The 24,485-nt window shown below is 37.7% G+C and overlaps 2 protein-coding genes across 7 annotated transcripts in view; both read left to right on the forward strand.

Annotated features, from left to right (window-relative positions):
• Positions 1 to 24,485, forward strand: part of LOC107041980 (MAGUK p55 subfamily member 7) — a gene marked incomplete at its 5' end in the record, with an annotated part of 338,456 nt that overhangs the window by 150,328 nt on the left and 163,643 nt on the right.
• On the forward strand, positions 10,786 to 11,622 carry LOC107041982 (zinc finger BED domain-containing protein 4-like). Its single transcript, XM_015262824.1, has one exon. The coding sequence runs from the start codon at positions 10,797 to 10,799 to the stop codon at positions 11,547 to 11,549; it is 753 nt and encodes a 250-aa protein (XP_015118310.1). The 5' UTR covers positions 10,786 to 10,796; the 3' UTR covers positions 11,550 to 11,622.

The following is a 24,485-nucleotide window of genomic DNA, read 5'->3' on the forward strand; positions in this document are numbered from 1 at the left end:
CCCCCCCCCCCCCGCCTTGCCGCCCCCCACAAATTTTCTATACACAATGTCCCCCTCTCCCCAACATTTTTCCAGTAAATAATATATATGACTCCTGATATAAATCCACCCTTTTCATGCCCCGCATCTAGACCCCCTTATGTAAAACCCTCTACCCATTGATAAAACCCCCATTCAATAAAATCCCCTCGACTATAAGACCCCTCCGGATATCACTACCCCCATGAACAATCCTCTCTTACATGAAGCCTCCTCTTTGTACAATCCCCCCTCAAAAATTGATAAAATTTTCTAGGTTTTAGAAAATACTTTTTCTAAAATTAAGTGTATTTTGGTATAAAATTAATCGTCGGTTTGATTAATTTTGAACGATTTTTTTCTCAAATAAAGAAATAACTAATTGTAACATCTAATGACAAAATAAATCGATAATCAAAAACTAAAACATTTTCGATATTCATTCGATGAGCAATTGAGTAATTGAAAGTTGAAGTTGAGCATTGATTGAGTAATCGAATTTTTTCAAACACGACTGATGAATAATTCTGTAAATGAATAACTCTATCTTCGAATGAAAAAATAATTGAATAATCGTTTGATATTAATTCAATGGAAGATCGGAAATCGATAAATTCCTCATTCAAATTGATGAATAATAAAAAATTCAACAATTCTTATGCACAATTTCTCATTATTCAGTGATTGATGAATCTCTCATCGTCATTAATGATTAATGGAAATTTGAATAGTATGCTAATTCATATTGATGATTGATGAAGTAGTGAAAATTTTTGGGTTTCTCATTATTGGTTACCTAATCAATGGTAATTCGTTTCATGGCAATTGACGATTAGTTGGTTATCACTGAATTTTTAATTTCAATTACAGATTAATAAAGTAATCAAAAAATAAAGAATCTCAATTAAAAAATTGACGGTGTAATTGTAATTAGAGCTAAAAATATTACAAAAGTAATGATTACTCCCGAACCCTGCAGGTTACATTACCTAAACTAACTGCTTCAAACCCGTCAACTTTATAGGAGGAAAGCAAAGGATACGATAACTTTTTTTTCAGAACAAACAATTTGTTGTCGAGAAAGAAAACTGAAATCCTGCTCAATTTGGTAGTTTTCAGCATGTCTCCTGCGCTTGCAGACCTCTCTGGGGAACAGTTCTTGGGGGATTATCTATTAGGTGTGTGAATATGACTCCGCCCTTTCCCAACAGATGTCGTTTTTAGCATTGCTTACGTGCACTAATAAATGGCAACACTTGTATTCGAGAGTACTTTATGTCAGCTGTCAAACGCCCTACGTCACATTTGGTTGAAATGTAAGCAGCCAGTGTTTTTACCTCCGTGACAATGTCGGTTTTCGTTCCAAGTAAACATCATTTATGGGTAGTATTATTACACTATTATATTGCTAAGAAAAGTGTAGCGGAAACTCATCGTTTGCTTATGGAGATTTACGGTGAGCATGCTCCATCTAATATAACTTGCAAGGAATGGTTTCGACGATTTCAAAATAATGATTTTGGCACTGAGGCCAGAGAACATGGAAAACCACCAAAAAAATTTGAAGATGCTGAATTGGAGGCATTATTGGCGGAGGATTCTTGCCAAATTCAATCAGAATTGGCTGCGGCATTGAATGTTGAACGATCACCTGTTGCAAAACGTTTAAAAGCAATGGGAATGGTTCAAAAAGTTGGTAACTGGGTTCCATATGAATTGATAGAAAGAGACATGGAACATCAAAAAACAATGTATAAAATGCTACTTTAAAGACAACAAAGAAAAGGATTTTTGCATCGAATAGTCACAGGAGATGAAAAATGGATATATTATGAGAATCCTAAACGCCAAAAAGAAATATTCACAGTGCCAAGGTTGTGCTCTGCATTTGGTGGGATCAGAGAGGTGTTGTATATTATGAGTTGCTCCAACCCTCTCAAACTATTAATGGAGAAGTTTACCGACGACAACTAATGCATTTGAAGCGAGCCATAGAAGGCAAACGACCAGAATGGGTGAATAGGCACAGTAAATTAATTCTTCAACATGACAATGCTAAATCGCATACCGCCCAAGTTGTGAAAAGATATTTAGATGGACAGGACTGGGAAGTGCTACTCCACCCGCCATATTCGCCAGACATAGCTCCTTCGGATTACCACTTATTCCGAACACTGCAGTCAGATCTTACGGGAGAACGGTTCACTTCATACGAAAATATCAAAATTTGGCTTGATAATTGAATCAGCTCAAAAGACCAGCATTTCTTCAGGCAAGGAATACGTAAATTACCTGAAAGATGGGCGAAGGTTGTAGCTGCAGATGGAGCATCCTTTCAATAAACTTTTCTTTAATTTTCCAAACAAGCAAATGTGTTTTATTTGAACAAAAAAGGGCGGAGTCATATTCACACACCCAATAACTATCCTTTGGAGACTAAAAAAATTTCAGTACCGCCATTAGGGAGAACAATAGAAAAGAAAGTTATCGAATTTTTGTTCAGAGACAAATGTCCGTCTCGTCCAGTGCTTTTACGACGATCTTAAATACTGAAATGAAACCTGCAGAAAAAATTATCGTCTGCCGAACCGTCTTTGTCTGGAAAGGGACTAGGAACACGATTCTCGAATCGGTGAATGAGACTTGTATATGCAACTGTGTATACGTTACGTACACGTTAAGCAGCGTTCGCTCACGCCATCACTCCTGCGCTCGTTCGCAATAGCATTCGAATGCTGCCAAATCGAACGATTGACCCCAATATGCAATGTTTGGCTCGTTAGTCATCTCTTTCTTCCAAATTTATGATTAATTCATGTCATAATTATTACGAATTTGTGTAGCACAATTTCTTTTATCGACAAAAAAGTAATAAAATACCAGGAGACGTAAGAAACAAAATCAATAAAGAAGGGGAAAAGGAGAAATCTCAAGAAATTATGAGCTGCGAACAAAAAAATTTGATGGTGGAATTTTTAAATAAACATGCTGATTTCAAAACTGACAGATTCAGTAGTTTATTCATTCAAAGTGATGTCTGGTTTTCCGGCTTTTTCTATTATCGCATCCACATACTTCAACATGAACGGCAAATAATCCATTATCATTCAGGATAAATCGTCTGACTCGTGATAATCACCAATTACTATATACTGTCCTTACTCACTCCCAGCTCACTATTCCCTGATGGTTCACAACCAGGCTTGACCCAGAGTTCCCCTGTCTGTGGCATCTCTACAAACCCAGTCTGGGTTCGGCGGAAACCCAGAGTTGACGTTAGAAACCGAAAGTCGGACAAACTCTGGACCCAGCGTGGGACCCAGATTTGTAAATTTTATTCTTCAACGTTATAAATGTTGTTAAAGAGTTGGGAGATAGGGAGGGGGCCTGAAAACATTATTCAGGTGATTCTATGGTCAAATTCTCATCCCGGAAATATGCCAATGGTCATTTCAACAATGTTATAGCAGCCCTGGGTTCAGCTCTGGACATAGTCTTAATCCCAGAGTTGTATATTTTATTGTTAAACGATTTGTTGAAGTGGTTAAATAAAAGAAAGCGGGAGGGAAGGGTTTTATGACATAATTCAATTGATTTTAGGTCAATTTTTCATCTAGGGAGGATGCCAACGGTCATTTCAACAATGTTATAGAAACCATGAGTTTAGCTCTGGACATAGTCTTGATTCCAGAGTTGTATATTTTATTGTTCAACAAGTTGTTTATGTGGTTGTATCAAAAGGAGAGGGAAGGGAGGGGATTTCATGACATTATTAAAGTGATTCTAGAGTCAATCCCTAATCTAGGGGCAATGCCATTTCAGAATGTTGTAGCAACACAGGGTTCAACTCTGGACACAATCCTGATCAAAAAGTTGTATATTTTTTTGTTGAACGTGTTGTGAATGTTGTTAAATAAGAAGGAGCAGGGAGGAAGGGGCTCTCATGATATTATTCAAATGATTCTAGATCAATTTTGTATCTAGGGGAGATGCCAACCGTCATTTCAACAATGTTATAGCACCACTGGATGCAACTTTGAGCACAGTCTTAATCCCAGAGTGATATAGAGTTTTGCACAGTGGGGTAAGACTGTGCCCAGAGTTGAACACAGTGTTGCTATACCATTGTTGAAATGACCTGAGGCATTCCCCCTAGATTAGCTATTGACCCTAGAATCACTTCAATAATGTCATGAAATCTACTCCCACCTTCTTATTTAACAACATTCACAACACGGACAACAATAAAATATAGAACTCTGGGATCAAGACTGTATCCAGAGTTAAACCCAGGATTGCTATAACATTGTTGAAATCACGTTTGGCATCTCCTCTAGATGAAAAATTGACGTAGAATCACTTGAATAATGTAATGCGACCTACTTCCTCGACATCTCTTTCATTTAAGCCCATCAACAACGTGATTAACAATAAAATATACAACTCTGGGATTGAGCCTGCGTCCAGAGTGACACCCAGGGTTGCTATAACATTGTTGAAATGACCTTTGGCATCTCCCATGGATGACAAATTGCCCTAGAATCACTCGAATAATGTCATGAAACCCCTACTCGCCCCTTCCTTATTCAACAACATTTACAACACGCTCAACAATAAAATATTCAACTCTGAGATCAAGACTGTGTCCAGAGTTGAATCCAGGGTTGCTATAACATTGTTAAAATGATCGTTTGCATCTTCTAAAGCGATCGATGAAATCTAAAATCATCGATGAAAAATTGACCGAGAATCACTTATATAATGTCATGAGACCCCCTTTCTCACCCTTCTTCTTATTTAATAACATTTACAACACGTTCAACAATAAAATATACCACTGTGGGATCAAGACTGTGCCCAGAAATAAACCCTGGGTTGCTATAACATTGTTGAAATGATCTTTGGCATCTCCACGACCAAAGAGATTGACCCTAGAATCACTTGAATGTTGTCGTGAGACCCCCATCCTATCCTTTCCTTCTTATTCAACATGATGCTGAAGTTAGCAGACGCAAGGCCAGCAGAAATAGCACCAGTTTTTGGAGGGGACTGTACGGCCAGTTTAGCGTCCCATCACGAGGCTAGAAAATACCCTCGGTTGGAAGCGAAATTATGGAGGATTAGCAATGGGTCCCATTGGTATGGGTCCCATTTTTTTGGGCATAAGTTTGTGATGAGGGGGACAACTCAAAATAGAAAATAGCTTGGGGAAAACAAGTAATAATTTATTTTTAATTGATGGATGTTCGATTTCAACAAAAAGGGGGTGGAGCGCATATGCAAAGACCGCGAGGCTTGAATTTTTTTTCGAGGGACAGTTTCGAGGCATAGGGCATTAGAAGGGCGTCCCATTGAAAATTGGCCTGGGGAAATGGATTATAATAATAAATAATTAATTAACAAAGTATATCTATCATGCTGTATCAAGCAACAAAAGGGGATAAATCATACTTGCTAAGCCCGAGGGCTTTTTTGTTGAAACCTTTTTCGGGGTGTAGCTTACGAGGTGGGGGGTGGGTTTAAATTGGAAGTTGACTGGGGACGAATAATAATAATTAATAAATAATTGATTAACTTATTCCGCTGTCCTCCTGAGTGTCAAAGATAATCAACCACATTCTTAATTTGAGTGTTCAGTTTCACCTCACATACCTGAGAATCAGGTTTGTTTGGCCCTGGTCCATGGATTCTGGAATCCGCGTTTTTTTTTTGTGTGAAAGTGTCAGTCAGAATCAACGATGTGAAGAAAATAATGCAGAAGCGGATGGTCCTCGAGAACTTGAATGATCTTCATGAGAAATATAAAATTGCTTATCCAGACTCTCCGGTTGAATTCAGCAAGTTTGCGGAATTGAAGCCGAAATACTGTGTATTGGCAGGAGCGAGTGGTACGCACGTGGTATGTGTCTGTACCTATCATCAAAATTGTAAGCTGATGTTGGATACAATCAACATTTCTACTCACACTAAAAACTCATCATGTCCCCTTACCGACTATAAAGACTGTCTTGCAAGACTCATGTGCCCTAATGCCTGAATGCCACTTACAAGGAACACTAGGGAGGTGTTCCCCTCCGATTTCGATGAAACTCATATATGTTGTAGAGGACTCGAAACTAAGCGACACGTATTTTTTTTTATCGGCGGATACACAGTTTTAAGGGGGGAAACCATGGTCAGAAGGTGACCACTTTTGGGGGTGATTTTTCAATTCCACCTATAAGAAGAGAATTTTCGTAAATGTTCATTATGGGAATAAATAGCCCGTGAGGAATTATGAAAATCACAATTGATAGTTCCTCCGGGGGTTGAAATTTGGAGGATAAACTACATCTGTAAAGACTTCATTTAAAAAAAAAAAAACTATTCAGAATTTTATGGAACCAACTGCGTTGGATGGAACATGGAAAAATGCGGAATGCCTATTTTTGTTTTTCCCCAGAACTGGAGTTTTCTAGGGTGAAAAAAATAATTTCCTGGCAACATCATCCACCAAGGTGGTGGGGTTATTTATTCATTCCATTGAGGTAATGTATAGCTTATGAGAAATCGTGAGAATATCCAATAATAGTTCCTCTCGGGGTTGAAGTTGACGGGGTGATTACCCCCGCGAAATAATATTTTTTTATCAAAGAACTATTGGCTTTCACGGAAATGATTGCATCGGAAGAGATATGAAATAATACAGTATTCCTTTTTATGAAAGAATAAAATTGGATTCCAGATATCCCAAGCCTCAATTTTGATTTCAATAATCCGCACGTGAAAATGATATTTTTCCAAAATTCGGCGATAAACGAATAACGATAAAAATAGATCAAAGAAAAGATTCTTTGGAAAAAAATTTCCTTTTTTTTCAGTTACAGCAATAGGCTGGTTATATTTGAAGAAAAAGCAGTGACGAGTACGAAAAGAAATTTGCTAAATAATCGGAATTTTTCCATATCGTTCAACGAATGATTGAACTTGTTTTTTTCATGTGTCGGAGGAACCGGGGTAATGGTTCTAAGAGACTTCATTATTATAGTATATATGTGATGATAACACACTGCTGAAAGCGATAATAAATCCAAACAAAATGCAAATAGCCGCGCACGCGTCACCTATATCCAAAAATGNCTCGAGAACTTGAATGATCTTCATGAGAAATATAAAATTGCTTATCCAGACTCTCCGGTTGAATTCAGCAAGTTTGCGGAATTGAAGCCGAAATACTGTGTATTGGCAGGAGCGAGTGGTACGCACGTGGTATGTGTCTGTACCTATCATCAAAATTGTAAGCTGATGTTGGATACAATCAACATTTCTACTCACACTAAAAACTCATCATGTCCCCTTACCGACTATAAAGACTGTCTTGCAAGACTCATGTGCCCTAATGCCTGAATGCCNCATCATAAAGAATCATCTGATAGTTGTTTAGAGGATGACGAACTTGTAGATTATGACTATAAAAAAAGAGCAGTCGAATACTGGAAGAGTGCAAAAACAAAGAAAAATCTGTCTATAAAAGNCACTTTTGGGGGTGATTTTTCAATTCCACCTATAAGAAGAGAATTTTCGTAAATGTTCATTATGGGAATAAATAGCCCGTGAGGAATTATGAAAATCACAATTGATAGTTCCTCCGGGGGTTGAAATTTGGAGGATAAACTACATCTGTAAAGACTTCATTTAAAAAAAAAAAAACTATTCAGAATTTTATGGAACCAACTGCGTTGGATGGAACATGGAAAAATGCGGAATGCCTATTTTTGTTTTTCCCCAGAACTGGAGTTTTCTAGGGTGAAAAAAATAATTTCCTGGCAACATCATCCACCAAGGTGGTGGGGTTATTTATTCATTCCATTGAGGTAATGTATAGCTTATGAGAAATCGTGAGAATATCCAATAATAGTTCCTCTCGGGGTTGAAGTTGACGGGGTGATTACCCCCGCGAAATAATATTTTTTTATCAAAGAACTATTGGCTTTCACGGAAATGATTGCATCGGAAGAGATATGAAATAATACAGTATTCCTTTTTATGAAAGAATAAAATTGGATTCCAGATATCCCAAGCCTCAATTTTGATTTCAATAATCCGCACGTGAAAATGATATTTTTCCAAAATTCGGCGATAAACGAATAACGATAAAAATAGATCAAAGAAAAGATTCTCTGGAAAAAAATTTCCTTTTTCTTCAGGTACAGCAACAGGGTGGTTATATTTGAAGAAAAAGGTGACGAGTACGAAAAAAAATTTGCTAAATAATCGGAATTTTTCCATATCGTTCAACGAATGATTGAACTTGTTTTTTTCATATGTCGGAGGAACCGGGGTAATGGTTCTAAGAGACTTCATTATTATAGTATATATGTGATGATAACACACTGCTGAAAGCGATAATAAATCCAAACAAAATGCAAATAGCCGTGCACGCGTCACCTATATCCAAAAATAGGTAATCCATCATGCAGTAATCATGTATTATTGATAACCCTGAATATTATTCACTTCCATTTTGCGCAGCGTTCAGTTTACGTAAACACATCACGGCAAAACTGTCTCTTGTTAATCGTATATTCCGAATTCTTTCCATCATGAGATTCAATCCTATAAACGTTATTAAGATCCTCATGGCAACATTTGAAGTGCTGAATCTTGGCGAAACCCCTGTGACTAATGAAGAACGAGAATTGGCAACTCATTTCGAGAATATATTGCAACGAACTATGGAGGAATATAATGGGGTGGAAATTATTCAAGAATCAACTCTTGATTTCCAAGAGCAATGCAAAAACATCGAAATGATACCAATTGAGGATACAGAATTCCAACCACATCATAAAGAATCATCTGATAGTTGTTTAGAGGATGACGAACTTGTAGATTATGACTATAAAAAAAGAGCAGTCGAATACTGGAAGAGTGCAAAAACAAAGAAAAATCTGTCTATAAAAGCTGTTTCCAATAAATTCAAAAGAGTGAAATCGGTCCAGCAATTACGTCGTTGGCCACATCAAGTCAATAAAGGAGGAACTTATATGGAAAAGTTGAAACGAATATCAGAGTACACGTTGAAAAATATGAAAAATGCTATCGATGCTGGGATTCATGGAGTGGACATTGCTCTCAAGTGATAGAGCAAACAACTCCTCGGAATAAAGAATTATTAACTATGTTAATCCCCAAAGGAACTACCGGAAAAATTCAACCTCTTGATGTGTACGGCTTCAGGATTTGGAAAAATTACGTCCGTGATTTTTCAGATACGGTTGTTCTCTTAAATCATGATATTAATTTGCATGCGCGGAATAATGTGATCAAATTGCAATCTTTACTCCATAATCAATTATCATCACCGAGGTATCAAAACCTATTTCGTTACGCTTGGTTACAGAGTGGCTACATCGCTAAAAAAAACCAGAGGAATTTGATAATCCTGTCGATTTTGCGTTTGGACAATCTTCTAATCCAAAATGTGAAGTTGATGGTTGTTCTAATGTTGCGGTAGTTAGATGCTCGTGGTGCAGAAAGTCTCTCTGCATACACCATTTTTTTATGACTATCATTTCTGTACTAATTATGTTCCCTAATAAACCCCTCGGTCCAATACGCAGCCCTCTGGCACTCACGTAGAAACTACAACGACAAAAAGTTGAGCGCCAGATAGTTTTTACCAGAACGAGCACTGGAACGAAAGAAACAAAATCAAACTAGCCCTAAGCTCGAAACGGTCTCCCGCTAGCTCCAGACGAAGAGACGTGTAACAAAACAAATAAATTAAATTCAGAATTGCGGGGGAAAAATCACAGTATTTAATAAAATTTAAACGACTCGATACATTTCAAGATTAATTAATTGAAAACCCCCTATTTGGTTGTTTCAACCGATCAATGATCATATGACTCCAAAATTGAATAACTGTACCATCATCAAAATAATAAAAGATGCTTTTAACAAAAATCAGAAAGTGCACACTTAGTCAAATTAATCAAAACCAATTCTGATAATCAAATTGAGAGATCTAATTATCCAAAAGTAAAAAAAAACAAATCAAAAGTCAAAAACAATGTCAAAAGAATCATAAAAAAAATCAGAATCGAAATATCGTCAATACTCATGTAGATTGAACGACACTGAATGAACGAAACCCAAAAATTAGTCTCCGTGACAAGTAAAGCTAGCTGTCCGAAACGAATACGAAAACTCAAGACCTCAGGCCAGCGAAACGAAGCAAGGTCACGAGACACACAGTAACCCACGTTCAATGTCCTTTGAAATTATCCAAGTTAAATTCCATCCAACGAGAATCCAATCGTAACCGAAATTAAATACTTCAAAATCTCCAGGGTTACGAAACCTCAATGGTTCACAGAATGGATGAATCTAACGTACAAAATTCTGAACCAAAAAAAAACTGAAATCAAAATTCTAAAATCCCGAAGGAACTAATATCTCTAACGAATGAGAGTTTTTAACGAAAACAAAATAACTACAAGATTCAAAGGAAAACTGTTCACTGGGCGGATAAAATCTAGGGATGGGCGATGTTTTTCGATTAATCGAAAACATCGATTTTTCTGTCGAAGACATCGATGTTTTTCATTCGATGTTTCCAACAGCCGATTAATCGATTTTTCGATGTTTTCTCCCAAACATCGATGTTTTTGAAGCCATTAATTAAACAAATCCCGTTAATTTTTTTAATTAAATATTTAATATTTGAATATTAACAATGCCGCCTGTGGGCTGCCGCTCATCATAGAATTTCTANATGTAAAAATAGTCCAGATATGTTGAGTAAAGAAGAGATAGCAATATTGAAGGATTTGGTTCAACTCATGGAACCAATTGAGTCTGGGATCATTAATATCAGTGGTAGTAGATACGCTACATGCAGCGTCGTGATTCCTCTAGTTCGTGGGATTGTCAGTGTCATCAAGAAACTGTCTCCAGAAACAGGACCTGCAAAACAGTTCCAGGAGGCCCTTCTGACTCGGATAATGGACAAATTCAGAGACGTGGAGTTGATGCCGTTGCTAGGGCAAGCCACGCTATTGGATCCAAGATTCAAAAAAGTTGCCTTCGAAAAACCACTGGCAGTCACTACTCATCTCCAGAGAATCGATAAATTATTGAAGGATGCGTCGAAACAGGAGAATCTTAAGAGCAAAGAAAATGTAGAAGTGAACATTCGAAGAATGGCTCCAAGCTTGTGGGATCTTCATGACGAACTGGTGGCAAAACAAGCTCCTGAAGAGGAGGACCAGGGATATCACTCTGAACTACGTCAGTATCTAAAGGGCAAAGTGATTTCTCGTGAGGAGGATCCATTCCAGGAATGGGAGAAATTGAAGCCTGCTTATGCAACGCTGTATCCTATAGCCATCAAATATCTCAGCATCATCGCAACATCTGTTCCTTCTGAAAGGATTTTCTCCCAGGCTGGGAAAATAAAAGATGACGATCGCTCAAGATTGACTGGTGAGAATTTGAATAAATTACTTTTCTTGGGAAGTCTGAACCGCGAAGAATGGGGACTGTAGGTAGAAGGTTTAATGTGAAATGTAAAAGTATCAGAGGTGTGGTGATGAGCATGATAATCTTTTGGCAGAAATGTTTGGCTGTGAAACACGCTTGTTGATGAAAAATACGATGGTAACGATAAGAATGAATGATACTATGAAATGTGACACTTATATTCCTAGTAAAAGACTTCAGCGACTGAAATAATTTAAGTAATGACTGAAGTAGTTATTTTCGGGGTCTTTCCACATGTGATAACAAAATATCCTGGTTCGAGAAAATGCATAGGTTTAAGGTGTACGTGTTCGATGGATATTTAGAATATTCAAATCTGCATATGTATGTAAATGTTTGATATGATTTTTCTTGCGATTTAAAATTCTATGTTTCTCGTCTCTTTCTCCACTTATTTTCCATCCCCTTAACCCTCCAACCTGATTATTATTTCTACTTGTTTTCTCGGCGCGGGAATGGGTAGAGGTGAGTCGCACGCTTCGTGGGGACCGCGGGAAGAAGCTTAGTCAAGTAAGAGAATTAAAAGCTGGGATTCAAAAATTAATGAAGAATATATTTCTAGAAATGTGATGGAGATTCAATGGAGTTCAATTCCAGAGACAAAACGCTAATGATTAGCATTCGGTAAGAAAAAATAAGGTAAACAAGTAATGGGGAAAAAAATGAAAAATGATTCACCATTTTGTTTTTCCACAAATCATCCAATAATTCAATCTACAAATATGTTGATTCTATTAATAAATACAATAAATACAAAATTAAATGAAAATTTTCGTTTATTTTTTTTTTTACGTTCTATGAGAAAAAACATCGATTTTTTTAAATAATCGATGTTTTAAAAAAAAATCGATGTACAACATCGATGTTTTTCAAAACATCGATTTTTTAAAAATCGATTTTTTTTTCAAACATCGCCCATCCTTAATAAAATCTCGTCACTATCAAACAGAGTCGTCAAAGGCGTGCGAAACGCCGAACCTTTGGACTCGATTTTGCTCTCACAAAATACCAAAATGTTTAATCACCACGCTCACCGAGGTCCAGACGAAAATCCCAAAGAACTCCCGGCTGCATGGCAGGTCTCAAAACGTCCCAGTGACTTCCAGAAATTCCAAGGAAACCCGGAGAAATACCCAAAGGACGCCAAAGCCCAACATGGCTTCTGAAATGGCGTCGGACACAAAAATTTCGACAGGCGTGCGAAACACGTGCACGCCGTCACCACCAGAACAGAAGTGATCGCTCGACTATGACAGGTGTCGACGCGATCATCAATTGCGCGGCAATTAATTTCATTGGCCCCCGCAATACGACCATTACTCTCAATTATGATTGGACCCAAAATCTCACGCCTGCGCGCTACTAACTTTGCGCCTGCGCATGACCAAATCAGTTGAATAAATTAATTATTCCAACTAGACCATAATTCCAATTACAATTCAAATAATGTCATCAAATCATAAATAGTCTCGAAGCCCTTCCGGCTACCTCCAATCATTTAATTCATCTTGAATCAATAAATCATAGTATTTCATCGGCACGTCCAGGCCTCGATAATTTAGCAGTCCCTCTCTAATGTAGACTCGCCACTCGTTCATCTGTTCTGCAACGAAGGTCCTCTCAGCGCCATACTCTCACGATCAACGTTCGAAGCTTTACGTGACTCGATAGATACTCCAGGTTCTATCGAATTCAAATGGGAATTGACGTTCATGCCAATCATCCCTCGACGTCCCTCGTAGTCCAACAAGTCCTTCAATCATTGAGCGTGTGATTTCGTACAAAATTCAAATACAAAACAAAATAATCAGTCATACAAAATTAACTCTAAAAAAAATGACTCTCGTTGAATGGTAGGTTTGACTTCAAGTCTGGTGGCAACCAATCTAAAACCCCAAAAATCACGCGAAGGTCTACAAAAAACCATGAAATGATTTGTAACGAAAATAACACGTTACAATATATTTTGAATAATTCATAGTTTTCGACAAAATCAAACTTGCGCCTCTGAAAATTCTAGTTTCGAGCAAAAAAATGAAAAACTAGTTTCCGCATTTTTTTTTGCATCAGGTGCTCTTCCTGCTGGGCTATCCGGCCCCTAGCTGCATTCTGTCATGTTTTTTTTTAATATTATTGGTTTTATGCAAATTTGAACAATATTTTTTTTTTCCGAAAGTGACACAAGTGAAGACAGAAGTGAAGACACAATTTTCATGAGGGTAGTTAACCCCCAAATTTGAAACCTCAGAGTGAGTAGTGATTGTGATTTCCATAATTCCTCCCCAGTTATTCATCAGTTGGATAAATTGAATAAATAACCCCACCACCTTGGTGGATGATGTTGCCGGGAAATTATTTTTTTCACCCTAGAAAACTCCAGTTCAGGGGAAAAACCAAAAACAGGTATTTCGCATTTTTCCATGTTCCATCCAACGCAGTTGGTTTCATAAAATTCTGAATCATAGTTTTTTTTTTTTTTTGAAAAATGAAGTCTTTACAGGGGTAGTTTACCCCCCAAATTTCAACCCCCGGAGGAACTATCAATTGTGATTTTCATAATTCCTCACAAGCTATTTATTCCCATAATGAACATTTAACAAAATTCCCTTCTTATAGGTGGAATTGAAAAATCACCCCCAAAAGTGATCAAAAAATACTTGTCGTTTAGTTTCGAGTCCTCTACAACATATATGAGTTTCATCGAAATCGGAGGGGAACACCTCCCTAGTGTTCCTGGTTACATGAGTGTAAAAACTGGCCTGGAGTTGAAGGATTATCGCTCGAGCTGAACGAACTCCTCCACGATGCTGTGATTGAAACTGTAGAATTCAGGACTTGGCAATCTGTGGATAGAACAACATTACAGACCCAGAGAATTCCAGTGTATGAATTTGTTTATATAGTTTGTGAGAGATTGAAAGTATTGAAATCTCATCATTTCATTGCCATACAATAAAAATCCTGGTTGGCTGTATCGCTGATACTGCCGTAAGTTTTGCGTGGATACGTCTGTGTTACATAGATACTCGGGAAATTAGAAAATTAAACAGTCTCAAGGGAACCGTTTTTAATATGTGAGAGCAGCGTGAGAATGTTTGTTTACATGTACAGTAGGACTGGCGAGATTGTTCCACTGAGAGGAGTATAGGACAATGAGAGCTCGATGCATAACCTACAATTCCCAGTGGAACTCTTTCGCCAGTTCTACTGTATGTCTGCTCTACTCATCACCACGTGCGACGTACTATTGTAACACGATTATTAGTTGCCCCAACGTCAGCCTCGGGAATCTCGAGGAAATTACATTTAAGGATTTAAACAAATAAAATGGACTGGCCCGACTAGCCCAAAGGACAGAGCTAATCAGGTCATCTCGACGAAATTTCGTCAACTGAGTTGCGCACCCGGTGGGCCATACTCAACGAGTGCCGAACGCATCGAAGCACGTCACTCTCGTGTCGGGCGGCACTAGATATAGTTCTCTCATCATAATTTTTGGATTTTCCCATACACCATTTTCTTTTATCTTTATTAATTGTCAAATACAGTTAGTCTCTCAACTCTGTGTTTGTAAAATTTATTAATTGTCAACTTACACCAGGAGAGTCGATTTCCGAGGCAGCAACAGTAAGTAGCTCGTGATTCTGTATATTCTCTCTCCTTGGTCTTTCTAATTCTATTAGGTCTCCAAAGTCGATCCTACCCCTTGTCTAGAGTCTATTGTTCTCTCTAAAATTATTAATTGAAACCTATCGAGTTGTCTACCTCGTCAAAGTGGACTGGCGCCCAACAAAATATTAACTTTATTTAAAACTAATCGCCTTGAGCCCCGACAGCTCTTGACCCAAGCCGCGTCGGGTGAGATCTTTTGTTAATCTTCTAATTCTAAACAATAATTTCGATAAAATAAAAAAAGATCTGTCTCACTATAAACGTCATTTCAATCCAAGTCCACGTTTAATGACAGTCGGTAAAGTGAATTCTGTACTTACCGACTTAGTTTCCCTATACGCCAACAGATGGCGTTAGTAAATATCTACCTATGCACAAAATGCCCTTCAAAACGAAAACATAGACGTATCCACGTTAAAACGCTTTCGTAAAAGAACGAAAGGGAAATTTAATTGAGGGTGAAATTCTAGTGCAGGCCGATTTTTCGGAGAATTATTCTTTCGTAGCTCAAGACGTGGGTCAATTGTTCCATTACAACAATGATCAATGCACTGTCCATCCTGTGGTGTATTATTATTGCCACGACAATGATATTCGACATAGAAGTCTAGTCCTCTTGTCTGACAGTCTCGTTCACGATACTACTGCAGTTCATTTAATGCAACAGATTCTGATACGACACATAAGACAAGTCTGTGCTGTCGTGAACAAATTGATCTATGTTACAGATGGATAGCACTATAAGAATCCATATAACATAGCTAATCTTTTGTTGCATAAAATTTATTTTGGAGTTGAAGCAGAGGGGCACTATCATGCGACCGCGCATGGAAAGACGGCATGCGGTGGCGTAGGCGCAGTCTTGAAGAGGGAAGCAAGACGAAGAAGTCTGCAAATTACTAATGGTGAACCTATTCTCACTCCAGATGGTCTGTTCCAGTGGGCAAAGAATAATTTCAAGGATCTCGATATGTTTTTTTACACTAAACAGGAACACGAGGAATCGAAAGAACGGTTGAAAACAAGATTCGCCAGTGCAAGCGCGATTCCAGCGATACAAAAAAATCACGGCTTCATTCCTGTGGGAGAAAAGGAATTATTGATTAAGAGATATTCTTCTGCGTCTACGGGCGGAGTTTTTCCAAAAGCGAAAAAACGAAATGGACGACGTACATTAAGATAGCCATTGTGATTCAGAAAAGTTCAATTTCAAATTGCTTTTTCTCTATAATTTAATGTTTATCTTTCAAATTACAAACTTAAAACAGACATATACTCCATGTTGATCTGAAAACTCATCAAATATTTGCTACTTTGCGAATTCTCATTGTCCTTTACGTAAATAGAGCTGTTAATAATCAATCAATTCAACGTTTTTCTATAAAAAACGTTTTTTATCCATCACTACTTATGCATCTCATCTTCAAATTATGCCAAAAAATTGCACGCTCATCCTTTCGTGAGGCATTCATCATTTTTCAGGAACAAAATTCGGAAAATCTAATTTTTCATGAGAAAAAAAATTTTCTCATCTCCATATGGCTATCCCATTTTGAAATACCTCGAAAAAGTGGAGTAATATCATTATCTATCGAAGAAAAAAAAAATTATTCGATTTTCGAATGGCCCCTGCATAACAGAAGGATTTCAATAACAAAAAACTTGAAAAATGACTCATTATTCTTCCTCGTGGTACTGTCGTATTTTTATTCCAAAAGTAAATGAAAAAACGAAAAAAATCTTTTTTTATTCATCAAAATCGGCCAATTTGTTCGCAAGATATAATTTTTAAAAAATTTGAGCTTTTGTTATTTGTCCTGGCCAAACAATTAATGTTAAATCAGCGAACATTTAGAGAAAGTATGTACTCATGTAGTACTTGACTGGGAGCATGCTAATTCAAGATTCTGAGAACCAAAAAATTCCAGGGTGGTTGAGTTGACATGGAATGTCCCATATGTGAATTAAATTCATCCCCAGGGGTTGAAATTTAGGGGGTGAACTATCCCCGCGAAAAATTATTTTTCCAATTAAAAAAAAACTATTGCTCGGAATTTCATGGGACCAATTCCATTCGAAAGAGCATTCAAAAAGACAGAATACCTTTTTTTGCATTTCTGACAAGGAACCCGAGCTAGCTGTCTGCCTCCGATTTTGATGAAACTTATGTATATTATAGAGGAGTCAAAACTAAGGGACACGTATTTTTTCTTATCGGCTAATACGTGGATTTAGGGGAAGCGGAACCCTAGCTAGGCGTCCGCCTCCGATTTTGATGAAACTTATATATATTATACAGGAGTCAACACTAAGGGACACGTATTTTTTCTTATCGCCTAATACGTGGATTTTGGGGGCAAAACTGTCCTCTGAAGTTGGCCATTTGTCGGGGTATTTTGTCGTTTGCGTATATAAAGAGAGTACTCAGACAAATATTTTGCCATTTAAGAGGAAGCTTACGATGAATGATGAATATGTGGGTAATTAGGTAGAATAGCACCTCCTACTCATTCTGGATACTGATAGGTAAATATTAACTTTTTTATATTGAACTTGAAGTAATTTGACGTATATTTTGTCGGAACCTAGTTGCAATAAATGAATTTAACCTCCTTTGAGCCATCACACTTAATAACGTGGATGCTCATGTAGATGTGCGGGACTTCCCTTTCAGCGCTTTCCCTTCTAAAAGCAATTTATGAAATTTCAATTATGAGGTGTTCATATAAATTCAACGTCTAGTGAAGCACTTATTTTTGAAAGTATCAAGCTTCACCAGCACTTAGCATTACCCAGGGTTCGCGACGGGGACGCAGCTGGTATGAACCCCACAAAGGCCAAAATTTGACGCAGTCACCCCCTTCAAGTTATTTATCTAATTGAGTCCGAGTCAATTTTTTTCCGGATTTCAATTTCTATTTATATTGGATGACAAAATAATTCAGCTTCCTCGAAAAATTCGTTGGACTTGCTATATCAACACATTACCAATATGTGAATTAAAATCATCCCCAGGGGTTGAAATTTAGGGGATTCTGATGAGGCAGTGCGAGAGGGTAGTACTGGGAATGGATAAATTTGGCCAGTGGTCATGGAAAAGTCGAAAATTGTGTAGAGTATACGAAATTAAAAATAACATACAATTGAGGTGGTCTTACTACATCGATGTTTATATGTTTATATGCAGGGCCGCAACGGGATCGTATGCGGTAGAATAAAAATATCGATTCGAATGTGACTCCTGTTGTTTAAAAATAAAATCATGGGGATAAATATGTATTTTTGGCTTCTATCTTTCATGCAATTCACAATCAGTCTACCAAAATCTGCAGAGAAAAACTCTCTATCAGTGAGTGTTGTGTTTCGTGATCGTTTCATGATGAAAATTAATCTAACCAACGTCATCAGATTTCTCATGGCAACATTTGAAGTTTTTAATCTTGCGGAAAAGCCCGTGAACAATGCGGAACGCGAATTAGTGGATACTTTCCAAACGATTTTACTTCGATCCATGGAGGAATACAATAGTGTGGAAATGATTGAAGAAACATCCCTCGATTTTCAAGAGCCTTATAAAGATATAAAAATGATAGCGGTTGAAGATAAAGAATTTCAACCACATAATAAAGAATCATCTTAAAGTTGTTCGGAAGATGAGGAACCTGTAGATTTTGACTATAAGCGGAGAGCAGTAGAATTTTGGAGAAGTGCAAAGATGAATCAAAATCTTTCCGTGTAAACAGTTTCGAATCGATTCAAAAAGGTGTAATTCAGTCGACAGTTATGTCGTTGGGCACACCAAATCAACAAAGGGGGGACATATATGGAGAAGTTGAAGCGTATTTTGGACTATACATTGAATAATATGAAAAACGCAATTGATGCAGGATTGATTGTTCACGACACCGACCTACGCAGGTGGGCTCTGCAAGCTCGGAAAGATATAGGATTTGAAGACATTCGTTTCACAGCTTCCCCATGGTGGTTACATAATTTTAAGAAAGCACATCGTATCACATCTCGGAAAATTAACAAATTCGTCACGCGCAAAACATTAGAAAATCGAGAAAATCTACAAATACAATCAGACGAATTACTTCAAACAGTTCAGCCTTATTTTGCTACGTATGGACCGAAAAACATCTATGATTCGGATCAAAGTGGTTTTCAATTGGAAATTCATTCAGGACGTACTTTAGCTGAAGAAAACGCAAAACAAGTGGCATGTATAGTACAATCGGTAACCTCGACAATACATGGTTATACAATACAACCCACAATTTCTGCTGATGGTAAATTAGTGTCACCTCTCTTCCTGGTTTTGAAAGAACCTTGTGACGAGTGATTTATCGTCCAATTTTTGTGGGCGCCAGTTGGGTTGGTAATCTTTGAATTTTCCGGCAAACCAACAAATCCGGCTAGCGTGTGAATAATTAGGATTCCAGGGGGGAGGGAGGACGAAACTCCCCGCGATCAACTCGGCCACATTGACGAAAGGAGGACAGACGTAGAAATGACAAATTAATCGAGTGTATGTAATACAAATTGTCGAATATGAGAGAAAGAACAGAGATTTATAAACTGGTAGAAAATAATAATTTGCGTTCCGAAAGTAACTGATAACTCGTGAAATTTACGTAAATTTAGCACAACAATAAATCCCGACAAGTAAATCGACGAAATAATCAATACTCGGTGGAATGCGGTGGCCCGCGAACCCAGACGCAAGTAGTGCCTATTTAATCTAAAATTATCGACCTTGACAATAAATTTTACAATAGAATTCAGCTCTGACCTGCCTTGACGATTTCTCTGACGTGTTGACACCAAATAAGGATAATTTTATAAATTAGAAATGTAATTCAACGTAATTTTAAATTAATTAACTTGACCAATAAATTTGATTCGCGACTGATACTGTGACTACAACTTAATGTCTCGACTTCTTGACGAGGACTCCTAATGGGTCAGCGTTTTATCGTGTCTCGTGGTCCTCGTGGTCCTCGCGAATTTTCTGACGAGTCCCGACCTTCCCTGACGGACTGTAATGGTCCTCGGGTGTCTCTGAATTGACGACGATGGAAGGGAGGGACCTCGTTGATACTATCTCGAGTCTGGACTTCCTCTTCCTCGTCCTTGAATGGTTCCTCGTCGACGTTTCACCCCAGAGAGATTTTTCTCCAGGACGACGACGATAATCCCTCGGTGCAAACGAAAATTATTATTAATATGACATCCTCTAGGCGAGGTTTATGCCCAGTGGTCGTGGCTCGGTTGAGGAGTACTCGACGGAATTAAATTAAATTTTCTAATTTTTTCGACAACTAAAAATAAAAATGACGCTTGACGATACCATCGTTACAACCTTCTGGAACTTTTGGCGCTGTTGTGGAGCAGAATATTTTTACGCCATGCAATGTTTTTATCACTGCCTCAAAATCGGGAAAATTCACTTCAGGTACGATAATGTTCAAGACACAAGAGCACCTGATATTCTCTACACATTAATCACTATCATTAAAATGTTCTCAATTTTTAGAGCATTTCAAAACATGGTTGAAGGAAGTATTTTGCCCTAACGTTGGACCTAAAAGTCTACTGCTGATGGATTCGTGGAGTGGTCACTGCGCTGAAGCAGTACGAGAAGCAACACCTCCAAATAAAGAGTTATTAACTATGTTGATACCGAAGGGTACCACTGGAAAGATACAACCTCTCGATGTGTTCGGTTTTAGAATATGGAAAAATTATGTCCGTCATTTTTCGGATATCGTTGTCCTCCTTGGTAATGATATTAATTTACAGGGAATAATATAATAAAGTTACAATCTTTGGTCCATAATCAATCATCTTCACCAAGATATCAAAATTTATTTCATTATGCTTGGTTTAAAGGTGGTTATATTGTTAGAAAACCGGAAGAGTTTGGAATCCCGTCGATTTTCCTTCGGGCAATTTTCTCATCCCCACTGTGACATTGACGGCTGTTTCAATGTCGCTATAGTTCGGTGCTCATGGTGCAAAAAAACGCTTTGTTTGTCGCATATTTTTATGAATACCATTTCTGTATGAATTACGATCCTTAATATTACCTATCTAGAATATTGATGATTCGGAAAATTAGACTAAAATCATAATATATGCAAAAAATAAATGCTATGAACTCCACCATTATTAGACATGTTTACTTGGAATCCCACTCTTGAGTAATTACTGTAATTATTGTCATATTTCTATATCGAGTTGTCATCAAATGCTTGTGATGTTGGGAAGACTATCATGGCGATTCGTTGAGAGAAACTACATGAAAATTAAATGGGCAGCAGATTTGACGATTTGCAAAGNGGACCAATTCCATTCGAAAGAGCATTCAAAAAGACAGAATACCTTTTTTTGCATTTCTGACAAGGAACCCGAGCTAGCTGTCTGCCTCCGATTTTGATGAAACTTATGTNATGAAAATTAAATGGGCAGCAGATTTGACGATTTGCAAAGTATTAGTAATCTACTCGATGGGTTCGAATTTCGATTGAAGAAAACAAAAACAAAAGAAGCNTCGGAATTTCATGGGACCAATTCCATTCGAAAGAGCATTCAAAAAGACAGAATACCTTTTTTTGCATTTCTGACAAGGAACCCGAGCTAGCTGTCTGCCTCCGATTTTGATGAAACTTATGTATATTATAGAGGAGTCAAAACTAAGGGACACGTATTTTTTCTTATCGGCTAATACGTGGATTTAGGGGAAGCGGAACCCTAGCTAGGCGTCCGCCTCCGATTTTGATGAAACTTATATATATTATACAGGAGTCAACACTAAGGGACACGTATTTTTTCTTATCGCCTAATACGTGGATTTTGGGGGCAAAACTGTCCTCTGAAGTTGGCCATTTGTCGGGGTATTTTGTCGTTTGCGTATATAAAGAGAGTACTCAGACAAATATTTTGCCATTTAAGAGGAAGCTTACGATGAATGATGAATATGTGGGTAATTAGGTAGAATAGCACCTCCTACTCATTCTGGATACTGATAGGTAAATATTAACTTTTTTATATTGAACTTGAAGTAATTTGACGTATATTTTGTCGGAACCTAGTTGCAATAAATGAATTTAACCTCCTTTGAGCCATCACACTTAATAACGTGGATGCTCATGTAGATGTGCGGGACTTCCCTTTCAGCGCTTTCCCTTCTAAAAGCAATTTATGAAATTTCAATTATGAGGTGTTCATATAAATTCAACGTCTAGTGAAGCACTTATTTTTGAAAGTATCAAGCTTCACCAGCACTTAGCATTACCCAGGGTTCGCGACGGGGACGCAGCTGGTATGAACCCCACAAAGGCCAAAATTTGACGCAGTCACCCCCTTCAAGTTATTTATCTAATTGAGTCCGAGTCAATTTTTTTCCGGATTTCAATTTCTATTTATATTGGATGACAAAATAATTCAGCTTCCTCGAAAAATTCGTTGGACTTGCTATATCAACACATTACCAATATGTGAATTAAAATCATCCCCAGGGGTTGAAATTTAGGGGATTCTGATGAGGCAGTGCGAGAGGGTAGTACTGGGAATGGATAAATTTGGCCAGTGGTCATGGAAAAGTCGAAAATTGTGTAGAGTATACGAAATTAAAAATAACATACAATTGAGGTGGTCTTACTACATCGATGTTTATATGTTTATATGCAGGGCCGCAACGGGATCGTATGCGGTAGAATAAAAATATCGATTCGAATGTGACTCCTGTTGTTTAAAAATAAAATCATGGGGATAAATATGTATTTTTGGCTTCTATCTTTCATGCAATTCACAATCAGTCTACCAAAATCTGCAGAGAAAAACTCTCTATCAGTGAGTGTTGTGTTTCGTGATCGTTTCATGATGAAAATTAATCTAACCAACGTCATCAGATTTCTCATGGCAACATTTGAAGTTTTTAATCTTGCGGAAAAGCCCGTGAACAATGCGGAACGCGAATTAGTGGATACTTTCCAAACGATTTTACTTCGATCCATGGAGGAATACAATAGTGTGGAAATGATTGAAGAAACATCCCTCGATTTTCAAGAGCCTTATAAAGATATAAAAATGATAGCGGTTGAAGATAAAGAATTTCAACCACATAATAAAGAATCATCTTAAAGTTGTTCGGAAGATGAGGAACCTGTAGATTTTGACTATAAGCGGAGAGCAGTAGAATTTTGGAGAAGTGCAAAGATGAATCAAAATCTTTCCGTGTAAACAGTTTCGAATCGATTCAAAAAGGTGTAATTCAGTCGACAGTTATGTCGTTGGGCACACCAAATCAACAAAGGGGGGACATATATGGAGAAGTTGAAGCGTATTTTGGACTATACATTGAATAATATGAAAAACGCAATTGATGCAGGATTGATTGTTCACGACACCGACCTACGCAGGTGGGCTCTGCAAGCTCGGAAAGATATAGGATTTGAAGACATTCGTTTCACAGCTTCCCCATGGTGGTTACATAATTTTAAGAAAGCACATCGTATCACATCTCGGAAAATTAACAAATTCGTCACGCGCAAAACATTAGAAAATCGAGAAAATCTACAAATACAATCAGACGAATTACTTCAAACAGTTCAGCCTTATTTTGCTACGTATGGACCGAAAAACATCTATGATTCGGATCAAAGTGGTTTTCAATTGGAAATTCATTCAGGACGTACTTTAGCTGAAGAAAACGCAAAACAAGTGGCATGTATAGTACAATCGGTAACCTCGACAATACATGGTTATACAATACAACCCACAATTTCTGCTGATGGTAAATTAGTGTCACCTCTCTTCCTGGTTTTGAAAGAACCTTGTGACGAGTGATTTATCGTCCAATTTTTGTGGGCGCCAGTTGGGTTGGTAATCTTTGAATTTTCCGGCAAACCAACAAATCCGGCTAGCGTGTGAATAATTAGGATTCCAGGGGGGAGGGAGGACGAAACTCCCCGCGATCAACTCGGCCACATTGACGAAAGGAGGACAGACGTAGAAATGACAAATTAATCGAGTGTATGTAATACAAATTGTCGAATATGAGAGAAAGAACAGAGATTTATAAACTGGTAGAAAATAATAATTTGCGTTCCGAAAGTAACTGATAACTCGTGAAATTTACGTAAATTTAGCACAACAATAAATCCCGACAAGTAAATCGACGAAATAATCAATACTCGGTGGAATGCGGTGGCCCGCGAACCCAGACGCAAGTAGTGCCTATTTAATCTAAAATTATCGACCTT

Source organism: Diachasma alloeum, unplaced genomic scaffold (assembly GCF_001412515.2).
Source record: "Diachasma alloeum isolate Michigan unplaced genomic scaffold, Dall2.0 Dall_scaffold_00397, whole genome shotgun sequence".
Lineage (NCBI taxonomy): Eukaryota > Metazoa > Arthropoda > Insecta > Hymenoptera > Braconidae > Diachasma > Diachasma alloeum.

Bases quoted from the DNA above. Each gene is read 5' to 3' on its own strand.
- LOC107041982 (XM_015262824.1), top strand. From the start codon at position 10,797: ATGTTGAGTAAAGAAGAGATAGCAATATTGAAGGATTTGGTTCAACTC.